General features: G+C 43.8%; 1 protein-coding gene and 1 long non-coding RNA gene across 3 annotated transcripts in view; one reads left to right on the top strand and one right to left on the bottom strand.

The window, feature by feature from the left end:
* Window positions 1-13085, bottom strand: part of SEPHS1 (selenophosphate synthetase 1) — a 24039-nt gene extending 10954 nt beyond the window's left edge. Inside the window, exons 1-5 of one of the 2 annotated variants that reach the window (XM_048302691.1) lie at window positions 12980-13085; window positions 9576-9837; window positions 6313-6416; window positions 1697-1804; window positions 709-863 (exon numbers count right to left, since the gene is read on the bottom strand). In XM_048302691.1, coding sequence (XP_048158648.1) covers window positions 709-863; window positions 1697-1804; window positions 6313-6416; window positions 9576-9768 — 560 coding nt within the window. In that variant the 5' untranslated portion in view covers window positions 9769-9837; window positions 12980-13085. Of the gene's footprint in view, window positions 1-708; window positions 864-1696; window positions 1805-6312; window positions 6417-9575; window positions 9838-12174; window positions 12264-12979 lie in introns of those variants that run through there. The other variant, XM_048302690.1, reaches the window with a different exon arrangement.
* LOC125325553 lies at window positions 12419-23987 on the top strand. The gene is made up of 2 exons (XR_007203382.1): window positions 12419-12506; window positions 21872-23987. It is a non-coding gene; the product is annotated as an uncharacterized LOC125325553 (long non-coding RNA).

Raw genomic sequence — 23987 nt, 5'->3', positions numbered from 1 at the left:
TTCACAGACCCATGCATCTTATTGCACAGTTAAAAAACTGACTAATTGCAGAATTACCCTTTGGGATTCATTGCCATGCAATATTATTGATGAATATACTGCAAACTTGTTTTAAAAGTGCTAATCCTTCTTTCTTGGAAAAAAAACAATGCTTGCAGTCACACACACACCAAATTACATATCTTCTTTCAATTTTTTGAGATGATAAGGGAAAAAATTGACCTTTTTTATCCAGGGCATAAGATATCCAGCATTAAGATCATGCTCAAATTCATTTGTACAGAGTAACATGCCACAGTGGGACATTCAATATCAGCTACTGTCAAATGGACAGAATGCTCTAAAGACAGCAGTTCTGTAGTTCTCTACAGCCATTAACAGGGTAATTGGGACATGGTTTTGAAAGGCATGTATAAGTGTGGCAGAAATTTATGTTCAAAACAGTCTCCACTACCTTTAAAGATTAGAAGCTTAATTCTCCTGTCAAAAGGAGAGTGGGATCAAAAAGTACTGGGGCGTGGGGAGAAGTAAAAGGACATCCCATTTAAAAAAAGCAAATATGTACAAAGTGCTAAGGACAAACGCAAGCAGGAGTAGGTACTGCTTTATTCATCAGGAGACACACCACAAGATCACAACACAGTGCTTAACAGATTTCTACTGTATCCCTCAGACCAGTGCCTTTGATTGTTCAGTGATTTAACTTACATTATAAATTCATTAGGCTGACAGACTGTCGTGGCCACTCCTCCTAAAACAATCCAGGGATTTAACACTGTTTGGCCACCAGTAACAGATGTTCCTGCCTCTTCTGCTGCATCTTTGAAACCCTGGATAATTAGAGGCATCACTTTGTCTCTTTCCTAGAGATCAAAACAGAAGTCAGAGTTCCATACACAGCAGTGCTAGTCATTGCAAGAGTGGTCCAGGGCTTTAACCACTCCAACCAAATGCCCTCATGGCAAATAGTTCATGACAGAAAAGCAACCCTTAGGAAGAGTCTGGCCTCCTGAAAACTGCATGTTAACCCATAAAGTTAAGGTTTTACAGCTCTGTGTAGAAGAGGTGCAAAGACACTCACTCTTACACCGAAGCAACATTCTTCAAAAGGTCATATAAGAGTAATCAGAGTTCTGGAAACTCAGAACAACTATCCTGCTGCTGTAACCAGGTACGGCCACAGCAGTGCAGTGCTAAAAGGCAACATTTAATCAAGATGCATTTGGGTTCCATCAACCATCAAAGTTTCAGCTTACATCCTTCTAAGAATAACATCCCTTTTTTGCTACTGCAAAACAACCATACATGCTGGCCACTTCCACAAAAAAAAAAAAAAGAAAAGAAAGAATAAAAAGAAATATAAAAATAATAAAAAGAAAGCAAAACCAACCCATAATTATCTATCCAGATTGATACATGAATTGGCAATCAAATGCTGGCCTTTGACAGAAGGAGGGACCCCTTTTGGTGAGGATGAAGGCAGCAGATTACAATGCCACAGAAAACTGAACTGTTAGCACATGACCTCAGAATGTTCATGAGGCTAAATCCATACTATGAACTGAGCCATTCAATAAGACCATCTCTTCCTTAAATGGCTTCAAACTTTGAGAAGAAAATACACTAAAGGTAAATACATTCTGAGCACATTTCACTGCTTAAGTCTTCCTTCAAGATAAAGTGCCAAAAATCTTACCCTATCTGTCATTTTATTGCTGATTCCAAGAAGCATCAACATGTTGTCGCATTCTGTGACCCCCATGGCATAAAGGTCACTTAGGACATTGGCACATGCTATCCGTCCCTGAAAAACAAAGAGAGGCAAGAAAAAAAATCTGCAGGACTGTTGGTGAATGTTTAAACAAAGCTTCCAGTATGTGTTTGCACTCTGACACAGCTTCTTACTCCACAGCATTAAGAAACCCAGCCAGAGACGTGGCATGATCCATTCTGTGCTATGTGCCCATGCAGAAGTGCAGGTATCCTTCCTTTTACAGCTATGGAGAGAATTCATCCCAGCTCTCTTGGTCAACACACTCTCCCCACTGACTCCATAGGAATCCCAGAGTTAAGACTGAATGCCCAGTCTGAGAGGCTGAAGTTAAGATCAACAGTCTTTTCTTTGATAACAAGCTCTGTTTACTTAATGTGGTATGTTGTTATTAACTTTATTCCAGCACAAAACTGTACATCCTGATGGAGATGGCCATTGCATAGAATTCACAACTGCTAGGAAGCTAATCCAAAAAGAACATATTGCTGTAACTCTTCTGCATCGGAATATGCAGGAGACAGGTCCTTGATGAGAAAGATGTTTGTTCCCTGCACTACTCTGGAAGCCATGTCTGCACTCCTCAGTTTTTAGGAGAACTCCTCTTCCCAGAGGATATGGCTGTGCTGCCAGCACACACCCACACTGGGGTGCTTCCTTTGCTGCCTGGGGATGACAGCATGTGCAGGGAATGAAGGAGCTCAGGGCTCCCAGGAACTGGATTTGCCACCACTGAGGGAAGCTGTGTGCCCCCACCGCTCACATAGTGAGAGAGATGTATCTATCTGTCACTTTTCAGGTGACAAGATCAGGCTGAATTTTGCTACAGTACCAACAATTTTACTGACTGTTGTGTGTGTAAGTATCTCCACTAACAAAACTTATACAAGAGACAAAACTGTTTGTCTGCTGCTGTCTGTCTAAGAAGTCAGGAAGCTGACAGGACTGAGAAGCAATCACTTGCATCACATGAGGTTAGTTACACTACACTAATTTTACTAAATTAATGGATCTGAGTCAGGGTTTCTGAGGTATGGATCCAGCACAAATGAGACATCAAGTTTCCTGATCAAGATGCAGAACTTCCTCATACAGGGTGTGCCCTAAGGGACAGCAAGGTATTTTAAAATATAGGACAAATTCTGTTGTGTTACTCTGGAAGACTCCGTGCATTCTATGAAAGTTGTTTTAGGTTTACAGTTGCAGAATGGTAACCAACACCTGGCTTTATGATTTTAAATCTGTGCTTTTCATTATGTTCAAAGGGAACACCACCATGGTAAAAATAACAACATGCTTATTTGATACAATTTGCAAAAAGGTAGTATTTTCAGGCAGTTACTTCACCTGCTGATGACATGAAACAACATCTCCAAGTCACAAATAAATTTAACAACAGTTTTTCATAAATTCAAGAGTTTTCAGTGGCATCAGGGGAATCCCTGATATTTGGAACTGAAATATGTTTTAATCATATAAATCTTAAACTATTAAGAAAAAAATGAGTTGTATACTGCACTGTTTGATGGATATTGGCTGTTAAATTTCTATATGCCTGCCATTTCCCTTCTGTGGAAGGGAACTATCAAGCCATTCTCTGTTATCTTCAGTATTTACCAAGCAAACTGCTGGTTTGTGCCCTGTTAGGAATAACAGATAAGTTTTTAAAACCATACTGACAACACATCTGATAGTCAGAGGTCAGTCTAATAATGCTTTTGCCAGCTGCCAAAACCACTATGGAAACAAATTCAGGGAAGTGCAATTCCCAAGTCTGAAGGAGCAGAGAGAACAACACAGGGCTTGTGAACATCAACAAACACAACAGGGCTCACAAACAGGAGTCAGCCTGGCCAGGTGCTGCAGGCCACCTGCCTGCTTGTGTAGTGCCCCTGAAACACAAAGATCTGTGTGCAATACTAAGAACTATTTGTAAGGGCAAAGGATGAAGAATCAGACACCCATCTCCAATCCTGAGTGAAGGTCCTTAAAACAGCAACAAACAGGTTCCTGGATGGAAGGGGAAAGATGCACTCTCTCAAACCAGCCAGCTCCTGCTCCTGTACTCAAACAGGTGTCTCCACAGTGCCACAACAGAGGCCAGTACCAGCCCTATTCCCAGTGGATTGATACCTATTAAAAAACCTTTTTGCGATTGCTTGTAACTTTTCTAATAAACCATTTAAGCTGAATAAATCCTGTGCTTGGTATGGATTTTACAGGTGTACATCCTAGGGATAATTTTGCACACAGACTAAGTGTTTTCAAGGACAAAGCCAAAGTGAAGGAGAAAGGGGAAAAGAAAGAAGAATGATTTTGCATATAACTGCAGAACTTAGTTTTAAAATAGGCAGTGCTAGAGTGAGAGAAAGCTGTTTTCTGAAGCAGAAATCAGAAGTTCAGCTGAGTCCACAGGCAGTTTTGCCTTCCTCAGCTGTTTCCTAATCCCTTCTGTCACAGCACCCAGCTTGGAGTTCATTTGCACTTTTGGCTTTCCCTCTTTGCTTCCTCTCCTCCAATTAGGAAGAGAGATCAGATGAGGAGCTGCAGGTAAACCCTGTGCAGAGAGAAAGGAAGAGGCTCTAAATCGGGAAACAGCCACTCAAAACCAGAGTAGAAGTGCCTGGGTAAGGAAACTGAGAGGAAGGGCAAGAAGGAGAGTGTGCACTGCACATGAGTGATACTGGTAACAGGGTAGTAACAACAGGCATGGTCAGGGGACACCTGGACTTAAACCAGGGAAAGAAGCAGCTGGAGAAGCAGGGTAGCAGTAGCCTGTCTTGAGCAGAGGAGGCCAGAGCACACCCCTTTATACAGCCTGGACACCAACTCAAAATTCCCAAGTCTCACAATTCCTCTGCTTGTAACAACCATCCATAAACCCCATGGCAAACTGTATTTGACTGTCCTCTAACCAATGGTGGTCCACACAAGTAAAAGGTAATCTATACTGTCCCTTGGGGTACTCTGGCCCTCGAGAGAGAGGTCTGAGCAGAGGGTCCAGGAGCAGTAATCCTGCTGGATCATCATTGGTGGTATCAGCAAGAAGGCTCGTGACAAAATCCCCATTTTCAGTTAGCTCTTAGGAAGAAATACACATATATAAACACATCAGGAAGTGGCTAGCCACCAGATTAAAATAAATGCCCTCAAGAATGAAAAGTGAAGGACTTGAAAGTTAGACAGCACCAAGGTTACAGCTGCTGGTGCATGCATCACAGCACAGACTGTAACTATGATGCAACCACTGAAGCTGGACTAAGGCCAAATTTACATTCCACTCCTACCACACTTGACCTAAACGTCACCTGGTCACAGGCCCATCTATCTACTCCTGTGGCGTCTCCAAACAAAGCAACCCTCCCACTTCACCACAGTCTTTAAAACTCAAGTTAGTCCATCAAGTTTTTATTATAAGGTGAGAAAAGAGTTTCTCAGATGCTAAACTTGAACACAGATCTCCAAAACTTTTTTTTTCCTCTGGTCCCTGACAAGTTCCCACAAGATATTAAAGCAACCCACTTAAAACAGGAGAGCTCAACAACTCCATACTCGAGGCCAGCCTGAGATTTTTGGCTGCTCAGTTTGCAGAAAGAGAGCTCTCCTGGAAGAGAAATCACAGGAGCTAGGCTTACATATGTGCACAACACCTGGTCAAGCATGTTGATAAAAAAAAAAGAAAAAAGATGGTCCCAATCTCAAACTGTGTCTAAAACCTACCAGACAGGTCTCACAGGGCAAACAGACAGCAGCACATAAAACATTCAGACACACCAACAGCAGTAAAAGCAATGGAGTCACATCCAAATCACAGAAAACATGAATTCTAGCACCTTTCATTTAACATTTCCTTATAGCTTTATTAAGTCTTTTTCAAAAGCTCATTTGTTTCCCATGACCTGTTCAAGTCAATAGTGATCACTCCCACACAGGCAGGAATCTCTGCTGAAACAGACTAAATGAGACAGAACACAGAAGGAACCAAGGCCAAAGTGCACACACCTTCCAACCAGTCATTTCAACGTGTCCATGTTCAAGGGGAGGTAGCACCACAGGAAAGCTGGTGTTCACAAGGCACTCTGAAATTGCCAGGCACTATTGCCAGTTACTGACATTTAGGTGTTTCCAGTTCTAACACGTTACCTGGTTATTTCAGTACCTCTAAAAAGGCCAATTACAGTGCGGTTCTGCTTGTAAGTGGAATTTACTCTCTGCTACTTTACAGGCTGCTCTTTTTTCCCTTTTGGGCTCTTCAAACCAAATCCCACAGAACAAGAAATGAAGGGAAATTTGAATTAAAGGTGGCAGTTCTCCCAGCTTTCACCTACATAGAAAGCAGCACTGTGGCATTCTTGGCCAACATGGGAGATTCCAGGATGAAATGATGCCTTTCCCTCTACATGTCTATTAAGGAAAGACTCTGAATGCAATTAATCACACAATTAGCACTGCATATCTAGAAGAAACGGTCAGAACAGCCATCAGATTGGCAAGAAGCTCAAATCAGCAACAGAGCCAAGAACTAAGTTTAGCCAACTTACCATCATATAAGGGTCATCCACAATAGGATAAATATAATCTGTCGTCTGGACTAATGACAAACCTCCATGTCTTAATGGAATAACGCAAGTGTCCATCCCAATTCCTGCAAAGACAGAAATCCATGAGTGAGGCGAGTAACTGTGCCCTTAATTATCTGTTGCTCTTAACAAGACAGCTTATAAAACATGCCTGTGAAATACAACTCGTAAGATTGCGTAAACAGACACGGCAAATTCTTTCATCAGAGAAAGCACACAGCACAAGTAAGAGAAAAAAGCAAAGAAAGAAAACTCCTGGTTGGAACTGAACATAAGTGCAAATGGCTGAAGGCAAGAACTAAACTACAATGTTCTTTATTATTTTGCAGCAGCATAACAGCACATCAAGAACATCTGTGCTTTTATGTAAGTACATTTAAAGTTAAGAGGAACTAAGTACATTGATATTGTCAAAAGCAAATAGGTTTTCCTGTCACTCTGATCTCAACAAAAACACAGTGACAGTTGTGAAAGGATACAGCATCTCATAAAGGACATTCCCTCACTTCAGAAGGAACAAGAACTCCACAAGTCACAGGCCAGGCCCTTGGTGAAAGATGGTTCACCCACCCGGAGCTTTTGCAACTGCGTTAACCTTGCCTTGCAAAGCTGGAAGGTTGCAGACCACCTGACAGACACAGAACTCCTTGGAGAAAACCACAACTGAGCACAACCTTTTCCCTGACAGTGGATATTTCAAACAGAACAAGCGATATGAGAACCTCCCAGTATTTGCTATGATGGAAGAGCCCACACCAAAGGGGCAGGTGACAAATCACAACATGCTGGCTCAGCCACACTTCTCTCTATGGATAACCTTGTGCCTTGCAGCAATGGCAAGAAGCTTACCTCCTTCCTGGGCTGGCAGCAAGCTGCCTGGAATTACTCTGCATGCTCCACAGGGCAAGAGTCTTCAAAACAGCCCATTTTTAGGGAGCGGATGTCAGATAGGAACCTGTCCCCATATATTAATGAAACACACTACCCTAGCAAGAGCTACAAGCCAGTGTTTAGCAGTGTTCTGTACAAGGATGGAGCAAGCTGCTGTCATCTGAGGGACAGAGGTCTGCCAGGCAATTGGTATATAGGTGGAGAGGCTCTTGCTTCTCCTGCCTGGAGAGGCAGGAGATCTTGCCTTGGAAGAGAACAGACACTGACAAGCTCCCAAGCAGTAATTTAGGGCTGTTCAATCTCCACAGAAGCTCCCAAGCCACTATGCCTGATGTCCAGTGCCTCCAGGGAAGGGCACATAAGCAGTCATGGATGTGGCCCAGGTCCAGGAGCTGTTTTGCCCTCAGTTCACCTACTCATGCCATAATGTTGCAAGACCAACTTCACTTGGGCATTTTTCCACAATTTCATCAAAAGCGCTGCTTGACAGACAGGCCAAGGGGCTATGATGATGATCCTTCTAAGGCTGCGTTAATGTTCCACCAAAACAGGTCTGAATAACAAGTGAATTTGTTCGGAGCCGTGACTGATTTCAAGTCCATAACAGCTCTGAGGATAAACATAAGATTTGCAGTTTCTTACTTACAGCCATATTTAAGTTTGCTCTGAGTAACATCCATTGCAGAACTAAAAAGGGAAGAGCTTGAGCCTGCTGCTGGCAGCCTCCCTCTGACTGCATTTCAAAAGCATGATGCCTAGGCACAGGTGGCAAAGTTACCTGTCTATACCTTTTAAGCACGAGATATCAAAGGCAAATCACACCAAACTTATCCAAAGACACATTTGCGGAAGCGATACTCATCACAAAAGCATATTTTAGAAGAGACCTGAACTCTTCACCTTCTACTACTAGCAGATTTTCTGTTACATAGTATCACACCTACAAACTGATGGCATAAGTCTACTTTTAGACCTTTTTATATAGCTGTAAAAGAAAAATCTACTAGCAGTACCATTATTGTTTACAGCCTGTAAATTTGTAAGAGAAAGAAAAATTTAAACCAAACTATTGCTGATTTTAGAAAATTGCCAAATTGAAATGCTGCTGTGAACAGCTTATTTAATTTAGAAAAATACATATAAATAGCAATTTGGGGATGAAAAAAGATGAAAGTGTCCTCCATCAGGGAATATTAAATTATAGTGCCACCCCAGCTTCATACACAATTGCTGCTCAGATATTTCATACAAAGATCCCCATTGTTTAAGCAAGAACATGGGTGCCTTACTAATCTCTCATTATATTCAATCTCTACCAGAATAATGGGTTGCAACCTGTTAGGTTGCTAATAGACAATTAGCAATGTTTATATAATTTTAAATGAGATTATTGGACATTAAATTGATAATGAAATAACTTCAGAATAAATGCTCCATTGATACTCCTAAATTGAGAGGAAAAAAAACCATTCTGCACTGCAAAGAGATTGAATATGCAGGGCTGAGTAAATAGACAAACAGAATTAAAAGTGTCATTAAGTACATTATCTACATTAATTTATCTATATCAATATTAGGTACAGTAGCTGGTATCAAAATACCTACATTTGCCCTGTTCCCCATGTAGGTGGCTTGTGCAGGTTGTTTTCCCTTATTGCTTGCATCATTGTGCAAATATCAAAGAGAAAGTGAAGCTGGCAAGAACACAGAGGTCTTGGAAAGGCAGCCTTTCCCAGGCAGCTTCTACAGGTGAGCAAAAGAGTTAGAGTGGGGAACAATGAAAGGACTCAAAGGTATAATGACAATTGTGAAACAATTCACTCCCAGTCAGCTGAAGCAAGGAACTTCTCTTGCTCATTTTCTGTGACCCAGGAACAGAGGGAAGGGGAGGGAGAGGGGAAATTCACCTGGGAGTCATCTAATAGCGTAAAATTCATTCATCCATTGCATCAAATTCCAAATGCAATGCATGAACATAGAAGTCTAGAAATTAACTGAGAAATCAACTGACAGGACTTCTGTTTGCACAGCATCTACTGGGGAAAGGGAGGAGCAAACTAACACCTAAGGATGTGCCCATCACAATGGCCGTTCCTGAGTGTTTTGCCTTTGTAGTTGAGTGCACTGCAGGATGTTAAATAATTAAAATAATATTCTTGTATCCCAGATGCCAACAAATGACAGCATGAGATTCATTCTTCAGCTTTCTGGATGCTGTGCATGCATTATACAACATACAATTTTCAAACTGGTTAAACAAACCACAAATGTGATTGTGCCACTAAGCAAACCAAGCAGAAAGACCACCAATGTCCAGAGCAGCAACTACTTACCCAACCTGGGCATAACTGCCCCCAAGAATTGTTCATCTTCCTGAAAATGGTTTTCTTGTAGAGATTCGAGCAGTTTCTGTAAGACATCCTGTGGCACTTTGCAGCCTGTGCCTTTCAGTTCAGTGAAACGGGTCAGACGGAAGCTCTTGTCCAGTTCGTAACTTTCCGGGTTAAACGACTCCCGAACAGACATGGCTCTCTCCCACAGACTGCCGGCCTCTCCTACCCCAGAGCAACGGGATCAGTTTCTCTGCTGATCAGTCTTATTAAAAAAAAAAAAAAAAAAAAAAAAAAAAAAAAAAAAAAAATTTGGAACATTAGAAATTCCTAGGACCTGCAAGGCAACATGTTTTCCACATGGAGCAAGTTGAAAGAGAAAGCACTCAATGCTGTTGTTCACCTGTTAAGACAGGTGTGCACATCTCACACAATTCATTTCCCTACAATTACAAAGGGATGACTCCTCATCCTACCTTCTGACATTTAAAACTATAACTATGCCAGATGAATCACAGAATAAACTTCTTTTCCAAATATGCTGCATCAGGTTTTCATTAAAAAAAGAATCTAACACACTTACCGACCTCATTTAACACAGACGTAATGAAAGAAGTAATAGTTCCCAGAGCACAGAGGCCAATTTCGAAAAGGCAACCTGGGCCCTGATCCTGCAGCATGCTCAGCAGAGACATCTGTTTGTACTCAGCTCAGTGTGGGGTCATAATTTTAGCCATTAACATATTAATCTCAAAAATAAGATGCTTTTCAAATAATGGCTCTGCTTCAGTCCTGAAGGAAGAAGCTGAAGCTCCATAATACACCTGTTCTCCCTAGGGGAAAACACAGTCCTGGTGCTCTGTTAGTAGAGGTAGCAGAAGAACAAAGAGGCTGTATTTAAGCAGTCTGGTTCACCTACAAGCATGTCACCTTACCTTTTAGCATGTTCGAAGACATAAGAATGCTGAAAAGTTTCTTGCCTCTTCAGCCCTTTTTTAGTCAACTAATGATACAGAGAATCAGAGAATTGCCCATTAAAATGGTAGTGTAAAAAGACACTGATGCAATTCATTTAATAAAATTCTTAACAATGCTTGTCTAATTTTAGAACGTTTTTCCACTCTGACTCACATCCACCACACTCCAAAACTAATAAGAGGCCTAACCGAGACACTGACTTCTAAACAGGAATGGCTGTGATGAAATACAATTCATCTTTCTCAGAGAAGTTTTCAGGAATTACTAAAAGCAACCTGTCTAGTGGTAGTTTCTTAGAAAGCAAGGATACTGTGTAACAGCAACAAGAACGGAGTTCAGCAGGATCACTGACAAAACCTGATACCGATGGCCACATCCTAAAGAGGTTAAGCAGAAACGAAGACGGCAATGACTGGTATTTGCCAAGTTCAACTTTGCTAAATGAAGGAAAGAAGTAAATCTACAGACTGTGCTGTATCTCCCCTACACAGCACTTATTAACAAGTACATCTGTTCCATAAACCTTTAAGTCAATTTATAGACTATAATTTGTAGGAACCGAAGTTTTAAGTTCCCTAAGAACTTTTGATGTGGAGCCCAACTCCCCTTCACTGTGCTTTCCCTCCTTCTCTGGGAGGTGTGGCACTTATTTAAAACAAATCTTCCAAAGCCTAGGCTCGGGCAGTAATCCAAACTCCAGTTACAAGAACGTGTCTTGGATGAGCAATGAATTCAGTTCCTAACTGCTGTCTTCCAATGCAAGGCACTAAGCACTTGCAATCAAAAAAAAAAAAAAAAAAAAAAAAAAAAAAAAAAGTATCTGGAAAACAACCTGTCAACAGAAATAGGAGACAAAAGCTTTTCAAGGAGAGGGGGAATTTTTTTCTTCATTCTTTTTTAACACTTCATTCTAATTAATTCCAGAGAATTATAAAAAGCAGCTTTCCCCACAAGGGAAACATCTTCCTTCATCTAACCAGTAATTGCAACAAGCTTAGCACCCCCTGCCTACTTACACAGGGATGGATGCAGAGGCCACAGCCTACCAGGAACTTTTTGCAGCCTTAAGGACTGTAAGGACACAGTTCCCCCGTTTGAAAACAAATAGTGACACAAACAAGATTTCATTTAATGGAAAACATCCGCAGTGCAAGAACACAGTCAGTTTTCTAATGAAGATCTGATTAAAGCTTCATGCAACTGTGTATTTCACAGACTGCCACGGGAGCAACATTCCCCGCAAGACCAAGTTTTGGTGACCTTGGTGGGCACAGCACCGAGTGCGGCAGAGTTCACGAAGAGTCCGAACAACTCTCAGGCACAAGGTGTGATTCTTGGGGCTGCCCTGTGCAGAGGCAGTTGCTGGACTGATGGACCTTGTGAGTCCCTTCCATCTCCGAACATTCTGTGATTCTGGCAGTCCATGCGGCATGCGATGTGAGCGATAAGCATCCCTCCCCAGCAGCAGCAAACACCTCCTAACCCAGACGTTTCTTACTTTAAAAGAGCGGCGTAATAAATATTAAAAGCTAAGGTTTAACCCTTGCCTTCCTAAACAGCAGAGAGGGGAGCGCACAGGAGCAAAAAGAGGGGGAGGGAGGGAAAACTGGAGCCAGGTACATACCCCAAACAAACCCCAGCGCACCCACCGCCAGCCCGACCGCCCGAGACACACAAGGCGAGGCGCTGCAACCACCATCGATCCGGGGAATGCGGCGGGGAGCGCTGCGGGCAGACATGGCTCCGGGACACCTTAAATTTCCAGCCGCTGCCTTTAGAGGCAAACCCGGGGCCTTCGCTGCCGCTCTTTGTGCGGCCGGAGAGGCGGCGGGGGAAGAGGACGAGGAGGAAGAAGCTGCGCGCGGAGCGGCGGTGGCAGCGGCCCCTTCCCGAGGAGCGGCGGGGACGGAGCCCGCGAGTGCCCGACCCCGGTGTCCCCCGTGTCCCCACGTGCAGGTACGGTGTCACCGGGGCGGGGTTCACCCCTCGCTGGCGCGGGCGGCCGGTGGGATGTTGGGAGCAGCCCCCCCCCCCCCCCCCCCCCTCCCCGCCGACACTCCGTAATGGGGAGGGAGGGAAGCGGGTGGGGGGGAGGAATGGGGGGGGGAAGGAGGGAAAAGGGAAAAAAAATGTCGGCGGGCGAAAAATTTAACCCGTCCGCTGCCGGCGTCCAAATTTTTTTAAAGCGGCCGCATCGCGGTGAGGCGCTGCCCCCCCATCCCCGCTCCTTCCTCCGCCCTTCCCCCGGGGCCGGGCCGAGGGAGGGCGGCGGGGCCCGGGCCAGGCGGGCACCCCGCGTCCCGGCCGCGCCGCGCCGCCCCCCGCGCCCAGCCCGGCGGGAACGGCGAAGGCGAATTCCCCTTTAAATCTCCCCGCCTTGCACCCCCCCCTCCTCCTCCTCCTCCTCCCTCCTCAGGTCTCCCTCTCACCGGCTCTCGCCGCCTCCTCGCCCTCCGCCTCCTCCCGCGAACGGGACTCCCAGCGCGGTCCCACAATGCACCGGGCGCGACGGGCTCCCTCAGCGCCGCCTGAATAGAAAATGCCGCCGCCGCCGCCGGGCACGGGGGGGTTAAACCCCCCCTTTTCCTCCCTTTCCCTGCTTTTCCCTCCCTTTCCCTCCCGCCTCCCCGCTCCGCGCTTCCCGCCCCCTCCCGCTCCCCCTCACACCGCATCCCACGCGCGTTCCCGCGCGGGCGCGCGCGCCGTTGCAGCGCGACATGTCGCGACACCGCCCCCCCCGCCCCTCAGTTCAGCTCGTGTGGACAGCCAGGCTGTGTGTGGCGGGGGTCTGGTTCCTTCACGCAATCACAGAAGCATCAAGGTTGGAAGAGACCTTTAAGATCATCCAGTCCAACCCAGCACTGCCACTGTAACCCCTTAAATACTAAACTTGACCAACCAGCGCCAGATCCAGGCACCGCTTGAACTTTTAACTCCAGGGACGGGGACTCCGCCACCTGCCCGGGCAACCTGTCCCAATGCCTGACCACCCTAACTGTGAAAAATATTTCATTAATATCTAATCTTGAAAAAAGTGAATTCAAGAGCTGATTTTTTTTTAGCAATATATTATTGAACATTTATTAGTAGAACAAAGGCATATCACAGCGCTGGGGCGCTTGGCAATATTGCAAGATGCGCCCTCCATTCATTTAACTGTGGACTTAAGTACTCTCTTAAACTGTTGCATATTCATTAAGCCCAGAAAGCAATTTACACTTCACTCAACTTTCCCCACTTTCCGGTCTCTGCTCCCTTCCGCCAGCACGCCGCCGCCTCGGTGCTCGGGACCGCTTCAGAACTGAAGGCAGGCACCTTCTCTCCGGTGCCTCGCCAGTCTCCAGCCTCATTTGTAGCTGAGAGTTTCCTTGGGAGGCGTGAGTTCTGATGAGATAACAATCTTCCTGGGATGCATGCGGTTTATCTTCTTTGTTCCTCTAAGATGTCTTGGTTCCTGGCTCCGTAGTTTCTCAACTCAAGAGACGTTTATTACCATGTGCTTATTAATACATTTCTTAACATATTACAACTATTTCGAAGTTACAATTTACCTTAATCTCGTTTCTACTTAACTACATTTTACCTTAACACTCTTTCTACATAGTACATTAGCACTTGTAAATGTTAAAATCCTATATGCGAAAGACAACATTTATCATGCACTCATTTATCACAATCCCCCCTCTTCTTTTTGTCAATTATGTTGGCTTGAGCTACGATCTTTAATTACACTTCACTGTTACGTTTGAAATTTCTACTGATTAACCTGGCTTCTTCAAGGGGCTCTCCAGTGCTGGTTTGTTTCTTCAGTATCATTATCCTTCGTGGTGTTCCAGAAGTAGCTTGTTCCGAGTCCATAGGCATGGTGATTACCTGCATACCTTGGACGACACTTGTGATTAGCCGGATGAAGCAGGGAATTAAACAAGGAAGGAATACCAGCCCAGTGGTCACACACAAGAAGAAAAAAAAAAGTTTTTTCCACCATGCGGTTCCTAAGAATTATCCCACCAGCTAGTTTCAAGTATTGTTTCCCATTTTTGAACTGGTACATGAGCAATCTTTCGTGTGCCAGTGGCAATATTGAGTGTAGCTAGACCGTTATCAGTTATTTGCAGGCAGCAATCAGAGGAATTAAATTTCTCACCTACTCCGCCTTCCTCTGCTAGCAAATAGTCAAGAGCTAAACGGTTTTGTTAAGTCATTGCACTGGTTTGGGATAACTGTTCAGTTATTTATTCTAAAGCTGAGGCAGTTTTGTTGCTAATGATTTCCACCACTGCTTGGAGTCTTATTATCTTATTTAGCATATAAATGGGGGTCCTATACCCCCATCATCCATCTTGAGCCCAGGTGGCTGGGCCATGATATTCTATTACTCATTTCAGGTGGCCACTCATCGTTTTTCCACCTTTGGGTGCCTCCTATATTACCACTCCATTCTCGGATACTTTCTGCTGAGCTTCGCTTTTGTCTTTGTAAATCTTCATAAACTGGAATGCCTAAATTTTTCCCTACTGCCTTTGGCAATAGAAAAAATCTTGGCTGAATGGTTCCAATTGTATAAACTCCTCTCCAATCTGCGGGAAGTTTAGTCTAAGCTTTTCTCCCACAAATCTAAAAGAGCCCATCGGCTTGTTAACACTGCTACTGCGGCACCAGTAATTATGTAACTCTGCCATGCCTGCAAAGGGACTAATAAGGTCATAATTGCTACTGTTACACCAGAATAAGGTAATGTTTTTCCGGGTGCTACATTTTTCATTTGGTTGTTTACTCAGTTTCCAATAGCCATTGGGGTTTTTGGTGACCACCAATGGTGGGTCACATTTGTGAATAGAGTTCTTCTGCACGGGGTTGCTCTTACCCAGGTTTTATACATTGATTTACCTCCCCTCCTGATGCACCCCTAACTCCTGAATTTTGCATCCATCTTTCAGGACGGTGTTTTCTAGATATTTTGGTTTTGTTACAAAAAAGAATTTCGGAGATACTTAGGCTAATTCCCTTCCAGGGCCATAGCTCTGTTGTTAACGGCACCTCCACATATCCAACAGTCACTGACATTTAGCTCTTGTGCTATTCGTTCCATTAAATCTATAAACAGACTTTCGCCTACTGGTGGGAGAGATGGTGTTTCTTTTAGCTGCTCTTTAACTTTCTTGTAGAGGGAGTCTGAAAGAGTTGGGGGTGACGGAGTCTGTTTCAAGGAGCTTCTGAGAGTCTGCACTCGCTGCTTTATTAGCTCCTTTTAAATTTTGTCTTGTGCACCTCCACTGTCTGAAATGCCCCACATTCCTGCATTGACAAAACAAACATACTGTCCCTTCGGACATGGTGGTCCAGGCTGGTGTCCCCCTGAGGATTTTAACTTGGCTACCCATAGGGAGTGTTCCCCATAATTACGAGTCTCTAGGGATGCTTTGCAATAACATTCATTATTTACTGTTGTGTGCCAGGTTAGATAAGAAGCACGACTGCCCCATCGGATAAAGGAGTTACACTTGGTGCAGGGATTTTCTGGATTTGCGTTGCTTGGGGTTACCCATGCAAGGATGCCTGCGATAATTACGATTGCCGCGGTTGTAATCAGAGGCCCGGTTTGGCATACACCCCTCGTCTCACGCCCTCCGAGGCTGCTGCTCGTGGCCGGGCTATACCTAAGGCAGGGGCAGAGGCCAACCCGGTCTTGCCCTCTTTACACTGCTTGTTCCACTTCCATGCAAACCGTACTGCGCATAAGTGTAATTCTTGTTCTCACTTTTCTTCAGGAATTTCCCAAATTTCAGGTACGAGTAACTCCCACCTAATACTGTCCCCACCCAGCTCTGTGGGTCCCGTGTGCCCCCACAGACGCACGGGTGGGTTCAGTGTTACAGTAGGTAGCAAAGAGTCCAGAAGGGCGTTTGTGTGCGTTCCGGCAGGAGCATTTATTGCTGCTACACTGTCCAAGGGTGCAGAGGCAAATACCAGCATGACCCCAAAACTCACAGTTTTATCTGGGGTAAAGGTGGGAGCAGGGAATGGGGAGCAATGGGGAGCTCTGGGGGAGTGAGGAGGGGTAGAGGCTGACAGCCAACCGGGGAATCCAAACTGGGATAGATTAATGTAACAGAACAAGCATCCCGGGAGAAGCCTTTTTCATCACCCTAACATAAAGTGGTTCTTGTGGTACTGGGGACTTGTCTTACTGAGAGCTCTTTGTCCCTTGTAATGTGTGTTCACCGGCCACCACACCCACGCACACAAAATTTGTTCTACCTCAGCATTTCCCTGACTTTTTTGTTCTTTATTATTTCCGCAGTTCAGAAAGTGGGGATGTCTCTTTGTGGAAGAGCAATACCACTTATTTGGGCATTTAAAACATTTGCACAATACCCATGCTTGATGAAAAAGAAAGCCGCATAGGTTGGGTCTTTTGGTTGGCAATAATTTATTTTAGTCCTTTGAGAGTTTGCATTATTCTTATGCTGTATAATTAGAATAATTCTAAGTGTCTTACTGACCGTCAGGCCGATGTTCTTTTATCCAGGCTTGTATAATTTCTCACTCTTTTTTGCTTATTTCACACTCAGCAGAGAGTGTTAGTTTCTGCTCACAAATCAGGGTGACAACCTTTGCTAGGCGTTGAAGGTCACAGAATGCAGTCAGGTGGTTGTATCTACGGCACTGCGGACATTGAGGTTGCCGCTTACAGGAAATACAATACCAATTTTGCTTACAGTGTTCACACTTACATTCAACCCAGCCACAGTATGTACTGTTAGGATGAATTAAACAAGGTACTTGGAATGGCGCTGGTGGGGGCTGTAATAATGCTTTCAAGTCAGGATATAAAGTGATTTTTTATTTATACAAATCACAAGCTAATGCAAACACATTAGGACCCTCTGTCTGATACAGTCCTGATCCTCTGGTTTGAAGTGGAATTGTTCCTCCCCAAGGGGGATAACTCAGGGGTCTTAGGACTTGCCTGGATGGTATCTGTAACCACTGATACAGGTCTGGTTTTATTTCTTTATCATTTACAAACCTTAAATTTTTCTGTGGATCATTCGTGTTTTCCTGGTTCATTACCCCCATGTCTGCACTTTAGAGTTAATTTTATATCACCTGGTGTAGATATTAGGGTCCACTCCTTAGGTTCTTCCACAGGTCCTTCGATTCTGTTAGTGTGGATCCACCCTCGTTCTTTGGTTCGGATTGCTGCCTCGATTGTCAGCAACAGCTGGAACGGACCTTCCCACTGTGGAGCCAGAGTATGCTCCTTCCACGTTTTAACCATTACCCATTACCCAGGGTGAATATTATGGATTTTGAAGTCTAATGGTGCAGTTTAAGAAATCATTCCTTTCTCTCACAAATTTTCCAGGGTTTGGGCAATTTTGGTGATATATTTTTAACACTTGCCTCCCCTTCCTCATAAGTAGCGGTTTTATGTTGAGTGGTCAGAAAGGGCAGCCCAAACATCATTTCATAGGGGGACACTCCCAGGTCTGATCTGGGTTGTGTCCTGACTCTTAATAGGGCTAAAGGTAAACACCTTATCCAGGACATCTGTGTTTCAATCATTAGTTTGGTTAAGGTGTTTTTAGAATTTGATTCATTCGTTCTACCCGACCCTAATTTTGAGGGTGCCACGGGGGATGAAAGTCCCACTCCATTGCCAGGGCCCATGTGATTTGTTGTAACACCTTTGATGTAAAATGTGTTCCTCTATCTGAGTCTATTTTGTGAACCATTCCATACCTGGGAATAATTTGTTCCAGGAGAGTTTTGCATACTACTTTGGCTGTAGCCTTAACAGCTGGGACAGCTTCTATTAAATGAGTTAAATGGTCTATTATTACTAATAAAAATTTCCATTTCTGTACTTGGGGAAGTTCAGTAAAGCCTACTTGGATGCTTTGAAATGGTCACAGGGCTAACTCGTGCCCTCCTGGTGTGTTTTTTCTCATAGTTTTTAAATTTATCTTCTGATATGTTACACAATTTTTAGTCACTTTTTTGGCTAATCCAAAAATCTCAATGCGTCTGTAATTCCTCAAAAAATGATCACATAAGGCTTGAGTTCCCCAATGAGTTTTTGGATGCATGTCTTCTAATATTTTTCTGGCTAGGGGCTTATTAAGTAACTGCCTCCCATCAGGGAGTTTCCATTTCCCAGACTGGTCTTGCTCCTCCCCTAACTTATGAAGTTCTTTTTCCTCGGCTTCGCTAAATTTTGGGATTTCTGGTTCTTCTTTGCTTGGAGCTAGGATTAATATAACTTTTTCACCTCCATTTTCTGCTGCATCCCTAGCCTCTTGATCTGCTAAATTATTCTCTCTTATCTCTTGGGTCCTCCCCTTTTGGTGTCCTTTAATATGTACCACAGCTATTTCTTTAGGCAATCTTAACACTTCTAAGATTTCTAAAATAAGTCCTTCATGAATCAGCCCCTTACCTCTTGAATTTAATAACCCTCCTTCTTCCCAGATTTTCCCAAAAGTGTGTACTATTCCATATGTGTATTTTGAATCTGTAAAGATTGTCCCTACTTTTCCTTCTAATAACTTCAAGGCTCTGTTAAAGGCATACAGTTCACAAGACTGTGACTAGGCACTTTTCCCTTCTCTTTGTCTCATTGTTCTCCCATCTACCACTGCATACCCAGACATTTGCTGCCCTTGCTGGAACCGGGAAGACCCATCAATAAATAACTTTTCTCCATCCAGTAGTTCACATTCACACACGGGTAGGTCTTCCCATATTTTAGTTTGATAATCTATTAGTTCTAAGCAATCACGAGTAACATTCCCCTCTGGTTCCCCATACAAAAACTGGGCAGGATTCACATGGCTACTGGTGGAGATGGTTAAATTTGGAGTTTCCAGGAGCATAGTTTCATACTTTAGCATCCTCGTATCTGTGAGCCACATCTTGGCTTCTTGGTTTAATACTGATCATGGGACATGTGGGGTATGTACTGCCAGGGTTCCGCTAAACGTGAGCTTCCAAGCTTCTTCTACTAACAGTGCTACAGCCCATATAGCTTGTACACAGACTGGCCACCCTCTGGCCACGGGATCTAATAATATAGACAGAAATGCTACTGGCTTCTTGGACCCCATCCCCCCCATTCCTGTGTGAGTACTCCATAGGCTACCCCTTCATTTGAATCAGCAAACAACTGAAAGGGTCTGGCTACATCTGGTAAACTATCAGCTTCCCTTTTACTATTTCTAGCTTTTCATCGTCTTCCTGTGTCCAACAGATATTATCCTCGCTGATCAGCTTTTTATGCAAAAGTTTTACCACTTTGCTATATTCATCAATCCACTGCCTACAGTACCCCAGTAATCCTAATAGCTTCCTAACTTCCTTTTTGGTTTGCGTGGAGGGAGGGATCATATACCCTGCACCCTTCCAGGATCTAACTTCTTACTTTCCTGGCTTAGCCAATGTCTTAAATATTTTACTTCTTGTTCTACAAACTGTAGCTTTTTCTTTGAAACCCATAGCCCTTTTTTCCCCAGAAAATTTAACAGATTAATAGTGGTGTTCCGAACTGTTTCCTCATTTGACCCTGATAATAATAAATTGTCTAGGTATTGTAAGTTAAGTACCTCTTCACTTCGTTCAAAAGATGTAAGAAGAGCCTCTAAAACTTGCCCAAACAGATTCGGAGATTCTGTAAATCCCTGGGGCAATCGAGTCCACAGTAATTGTTGCTTTCTTCTTGTATCAGGATCTTCCCATTCAAATGCAAAGAAGTCCTTGCTACTTTCTGCTAATGGGCAAGCCCAAAATGCATCTTTTAAATCTATCGCACTGTACCATGTGTGACAGGGAGGGATATGGTTCAGGAGGGTCAACATTTATCATTCACTCATTTATCACAAATCTGAATCTCCCCTGTCTCAGTTTAATGCCATTTCCCCTAATCACAGAATTGATTAGAAATCGATTGGAAAAGACCTCTGAGATCATAGAATCCAACCTATAACCAAGCACCACCTTGTCAACCAGACCATGGCACTGAGTGCCACCTCCAGGCTTTCCTTAAACCATGCTCCAGAGATGGTGACGCCACCACCTCCCTGGGGACCTGTTCCAATGTCTATTCATCCTTTACGTGAAGAAATTCTTCCTCACCAAATTCTTCCTCACTGCTGCCCAAATGCTGCTGTTTCCCCTGAGAAACATGAGTCTGCCTGTGGAATTCCTTCCTCTGACATGTTCTCCTTCAATATGAAAACACTGGGATTGGGAACAATTCGGGTGGGAAATTTAACCAGAGCTGAAGAGACCCAGCACTCTCCAGAGCCAGGTCCTCCACCAGTGCTGAATTTTGCCCAGAAACTGGACAAAAAGTCACATTTGATCCATGTCACACTAAAATGTGTGAGGAAAGGAAACTGAGGGGGTCAAATGGACCTGACAATGGGCAAAATTTGGCAAATGTTAAATTTTTCTGAGTGCAGAGCCAAGGCGGTACCCTGGGGAGACAGAGGTGTCATCTCCAAGGGGTTTGGTCAGTGTGTGGCTGATGGAAGGCTCCGGGTACCACAGCAGGAACACTGCAATGTGGCTGAGTGCATAAACTGGTGGCTTTTTTTACCCAGAATTTGCTTTTGAGCATGCTTCAGGAAAAATGTTTTGCAGCAGGTGGTGATGGTTTCAGCATAACTCTAGGAAGCTGTGCTGTTTTTCGGTCCCAACAGCCAGGATTGTCACAGACTACTTGCTCGAATCAACCCTTTTCCATCACTGATTTGCACAGCATCCCGTTGTTTTCTTATGTATTTAATATATAAATCACTGGAATCTAGCGTGTCTATAACAAGTCTGATTTCCAGTGTCTTTCCAGTTCATTTTTCTCCCTGAAAGTGCTTTTTGCACTTCTAAAGTCCCTTTTCCCAAATGATTAAAGCCAGAATTCAGATGAGTCTCTTGTTTTACATGCGAGACAAGTTTTCCCCAGAAAGGAGGGAATTTCTGTGTCAGGGATAGCGCAGGGCCCAGTTTACATTTCCAAATAGATAAAACAGGCACCTTGCTTCATGTAATTTGCAGCTAAGTATCTAATTAAGTAATTGCCTGTTAATTCAAAGATTGCTTTTCGTGCAACTGGCTTTGAAAAAGTCCTACCTAAAAACAAGCAGAAAGAGAAAAAAATAAAATGTTGCTTTTCTTGCCTGATTTTAATTACTCTTTTTATCTCCCAGTGAACGTAGTGCCCCAGGACTGTGGGGCAGAGGACCAGAGGTGCATGAGAGCTCTTGGCACTGAGCACATTTAGGAAGTCACTAATATTTGTATAATTAATTGATTTCCAGGCTCCTCCGTGTTTCTCTCCAAAAGCATTTCAAGCTCGACACACAGAAGCTGTTTCTCCATGAGCAGCTGTGGGGCATTTGGCTGATGGTTTTGACAGTAGAGATGAATCGAGGACACGGCATCTGCAGTCCTGACCTGGAATTTGAACCTTTGGTGCCTCTCCCTCCTCCCAGGTGGAGAGGAGGTGGAAGATCTCACAATCTTCTGATTGCCATCAATCTGAGCTGATTTGCTGAGCATTGGCCTCATATCATGTCTAGGTGTTCCTTGAGAGATGATTTCAATCTGAAAAAAAACCCTGTAAGTATCTTGAGAGCTGGAAATCAGATGCTCTGATCTAACATTTCTTCAGCATTTAGCCATCACCTCTACAAGCAGCACCTCATTAAAAAAAAAAAAAATGAAGCATAAGGAAAAGCATGAGAATGTTGCTGATTTTGAGCCCTGACTTACATGTTTTTCCTTTCTGATATTTTTGGAGGGAAGAGGGAATTGCATCATATTTTTATCCTCTTTTTTTCCCCCCCCCAACATCTGTGAGGAGTAGACATTTCTTTAACAGAGGAAAAAAAAAAAATAGAGATTTCCAGGTGGTAACATGGCTGAAAGAAAACATGAATACATGGAAATTCATGCTCATTAGTACCAGTACATATGTGACTCTGTAGAGCTGAAGCTAACCAGGACCAGTGTATAGGGATGAGAACTGCACATAATTGAAATCCTGATTAATTAAAAGCAATGTCTTGGCACAGACAATGATGGAGCATCCTTGGGTGGATCTGCAGGTATTCCAGTGGACATGTGCACCAGGGCCTGCTACCTGTGCTGGGGTGAAGCTTTGTGTGGGCAGGCAAGGGGCAGGAAAGTGGCTTTGCCAAGAAAACCAAGCCAAGAGGAGCAGTGAGCCACCTCTTCACTGCAGCTTCAGGTGTGTTGCTGCACCCAGCACACACGCGCCCCATGCTTCTCCAGGGGCTCCACGCTTGGAACAGCTGCTGGAGTATGTGTGGGATCAGGAAGGGAATCCAGTGCACACAGGGGAGTGTCCTTTTTGTGCAGGACAATAAACAAAACCCTGAAAGGGTAGTTGTGGGTCCAGCAGCCCTGGGGGGGGCCCACATTGCTGGAACCACCAGCTTCACGGAATATTTTCCTGGAGTTAAATAATGGTTTTCTAGAGATAAAAATTGACCACATTTCCTTTCCTCCCCCCATGCCAAAGGCTTTTTTTTCACCTGTGTGCAAAATACCCAGCAGAAACTCCATTATTGGAGTGATTGGGTCCAATGCCATGAGAAGGGACTGCTCCACACACCTTAGGAAGTGCAAAAAGCAGAAAGAAAAGAAGGTAGAGCCCTCGGTGCTGTGCCCGATTGCTCATCAAAGCCAGCTGCCTCCTGTGCTGAGCTGAGGATGTGACAGATGTCTGTAACCTTTACAGGTGCAGGGCCTGCATTTCATCAGTCTTTTTTCTATGGATGACCTGGAGTGTGGATTATTAGCAGCTCAGATTTCTTTGGCCGAGGTGCTGTGTTGTGTACACATCCGGGTTAAATCTAAACAATATTTCTGATCCATGTAGGCTTCTGACTTGGTTCTGCATCTTTGGTGTTTAAAAAATGATCAGTTTGAGCTCTCCCTGTTCTGTTTCTTAAATGTCAGAAGAAACTTTTTTTTTTTTTTAATAAAACAATTCAGCCTTCCCCTGCAATGTTCATAACCAAGAAATTGTGGCATCACAAGAGCATGAGGAAATACCGGCTGATTAAAACCAGGGTAAGAAATGACGGCAAAAGTGTTTGTCTTTTTTTCCCCTCATTTTAGAATTCACAATGAAGTGGCTGGCAAAAGGGGACCAGTTGGTTCAGCCCCACTTGGGCTGAATATGAGGTTTAATGCACTGAAACTACTTCCACTGGCAAACTTTAGTGTCATAATTTAATTTCTCATGTAAAGCACATCTCACAGCATTACTTTTTCCCCACATCTCTCTGTTTTGACAAAGCAGAGCGTGTTTGGTCTATTGTTGGCTTTCTTTGCCTCTTTTTTTGTCTTTTTCTTGCCTCTCATTAATATACAAGTGTCATTAAATAATAATGATGCTGGTAGTGA

The sequence above is a fragment of the Corvus hawaiiensis genome, chromosome 4 (genome assembly GCF_020740725.1).
Source record: "Corvus hawaiiensis isolate bCorHaw1 chromosome 4, bCorHaw1.pri.cur, whole genome shotgun sequence".
Lineage (NCBI taxonomy): Eukaryota > Metazoa > Chordata > Aves > Passeriformes > Corvidae > Corvus > Corvus hawaiiensis.
Note: the sequence above shows the minus strand (reverse complement) of the source record. Positions and strands in the feature narration are given on the sequence as shown.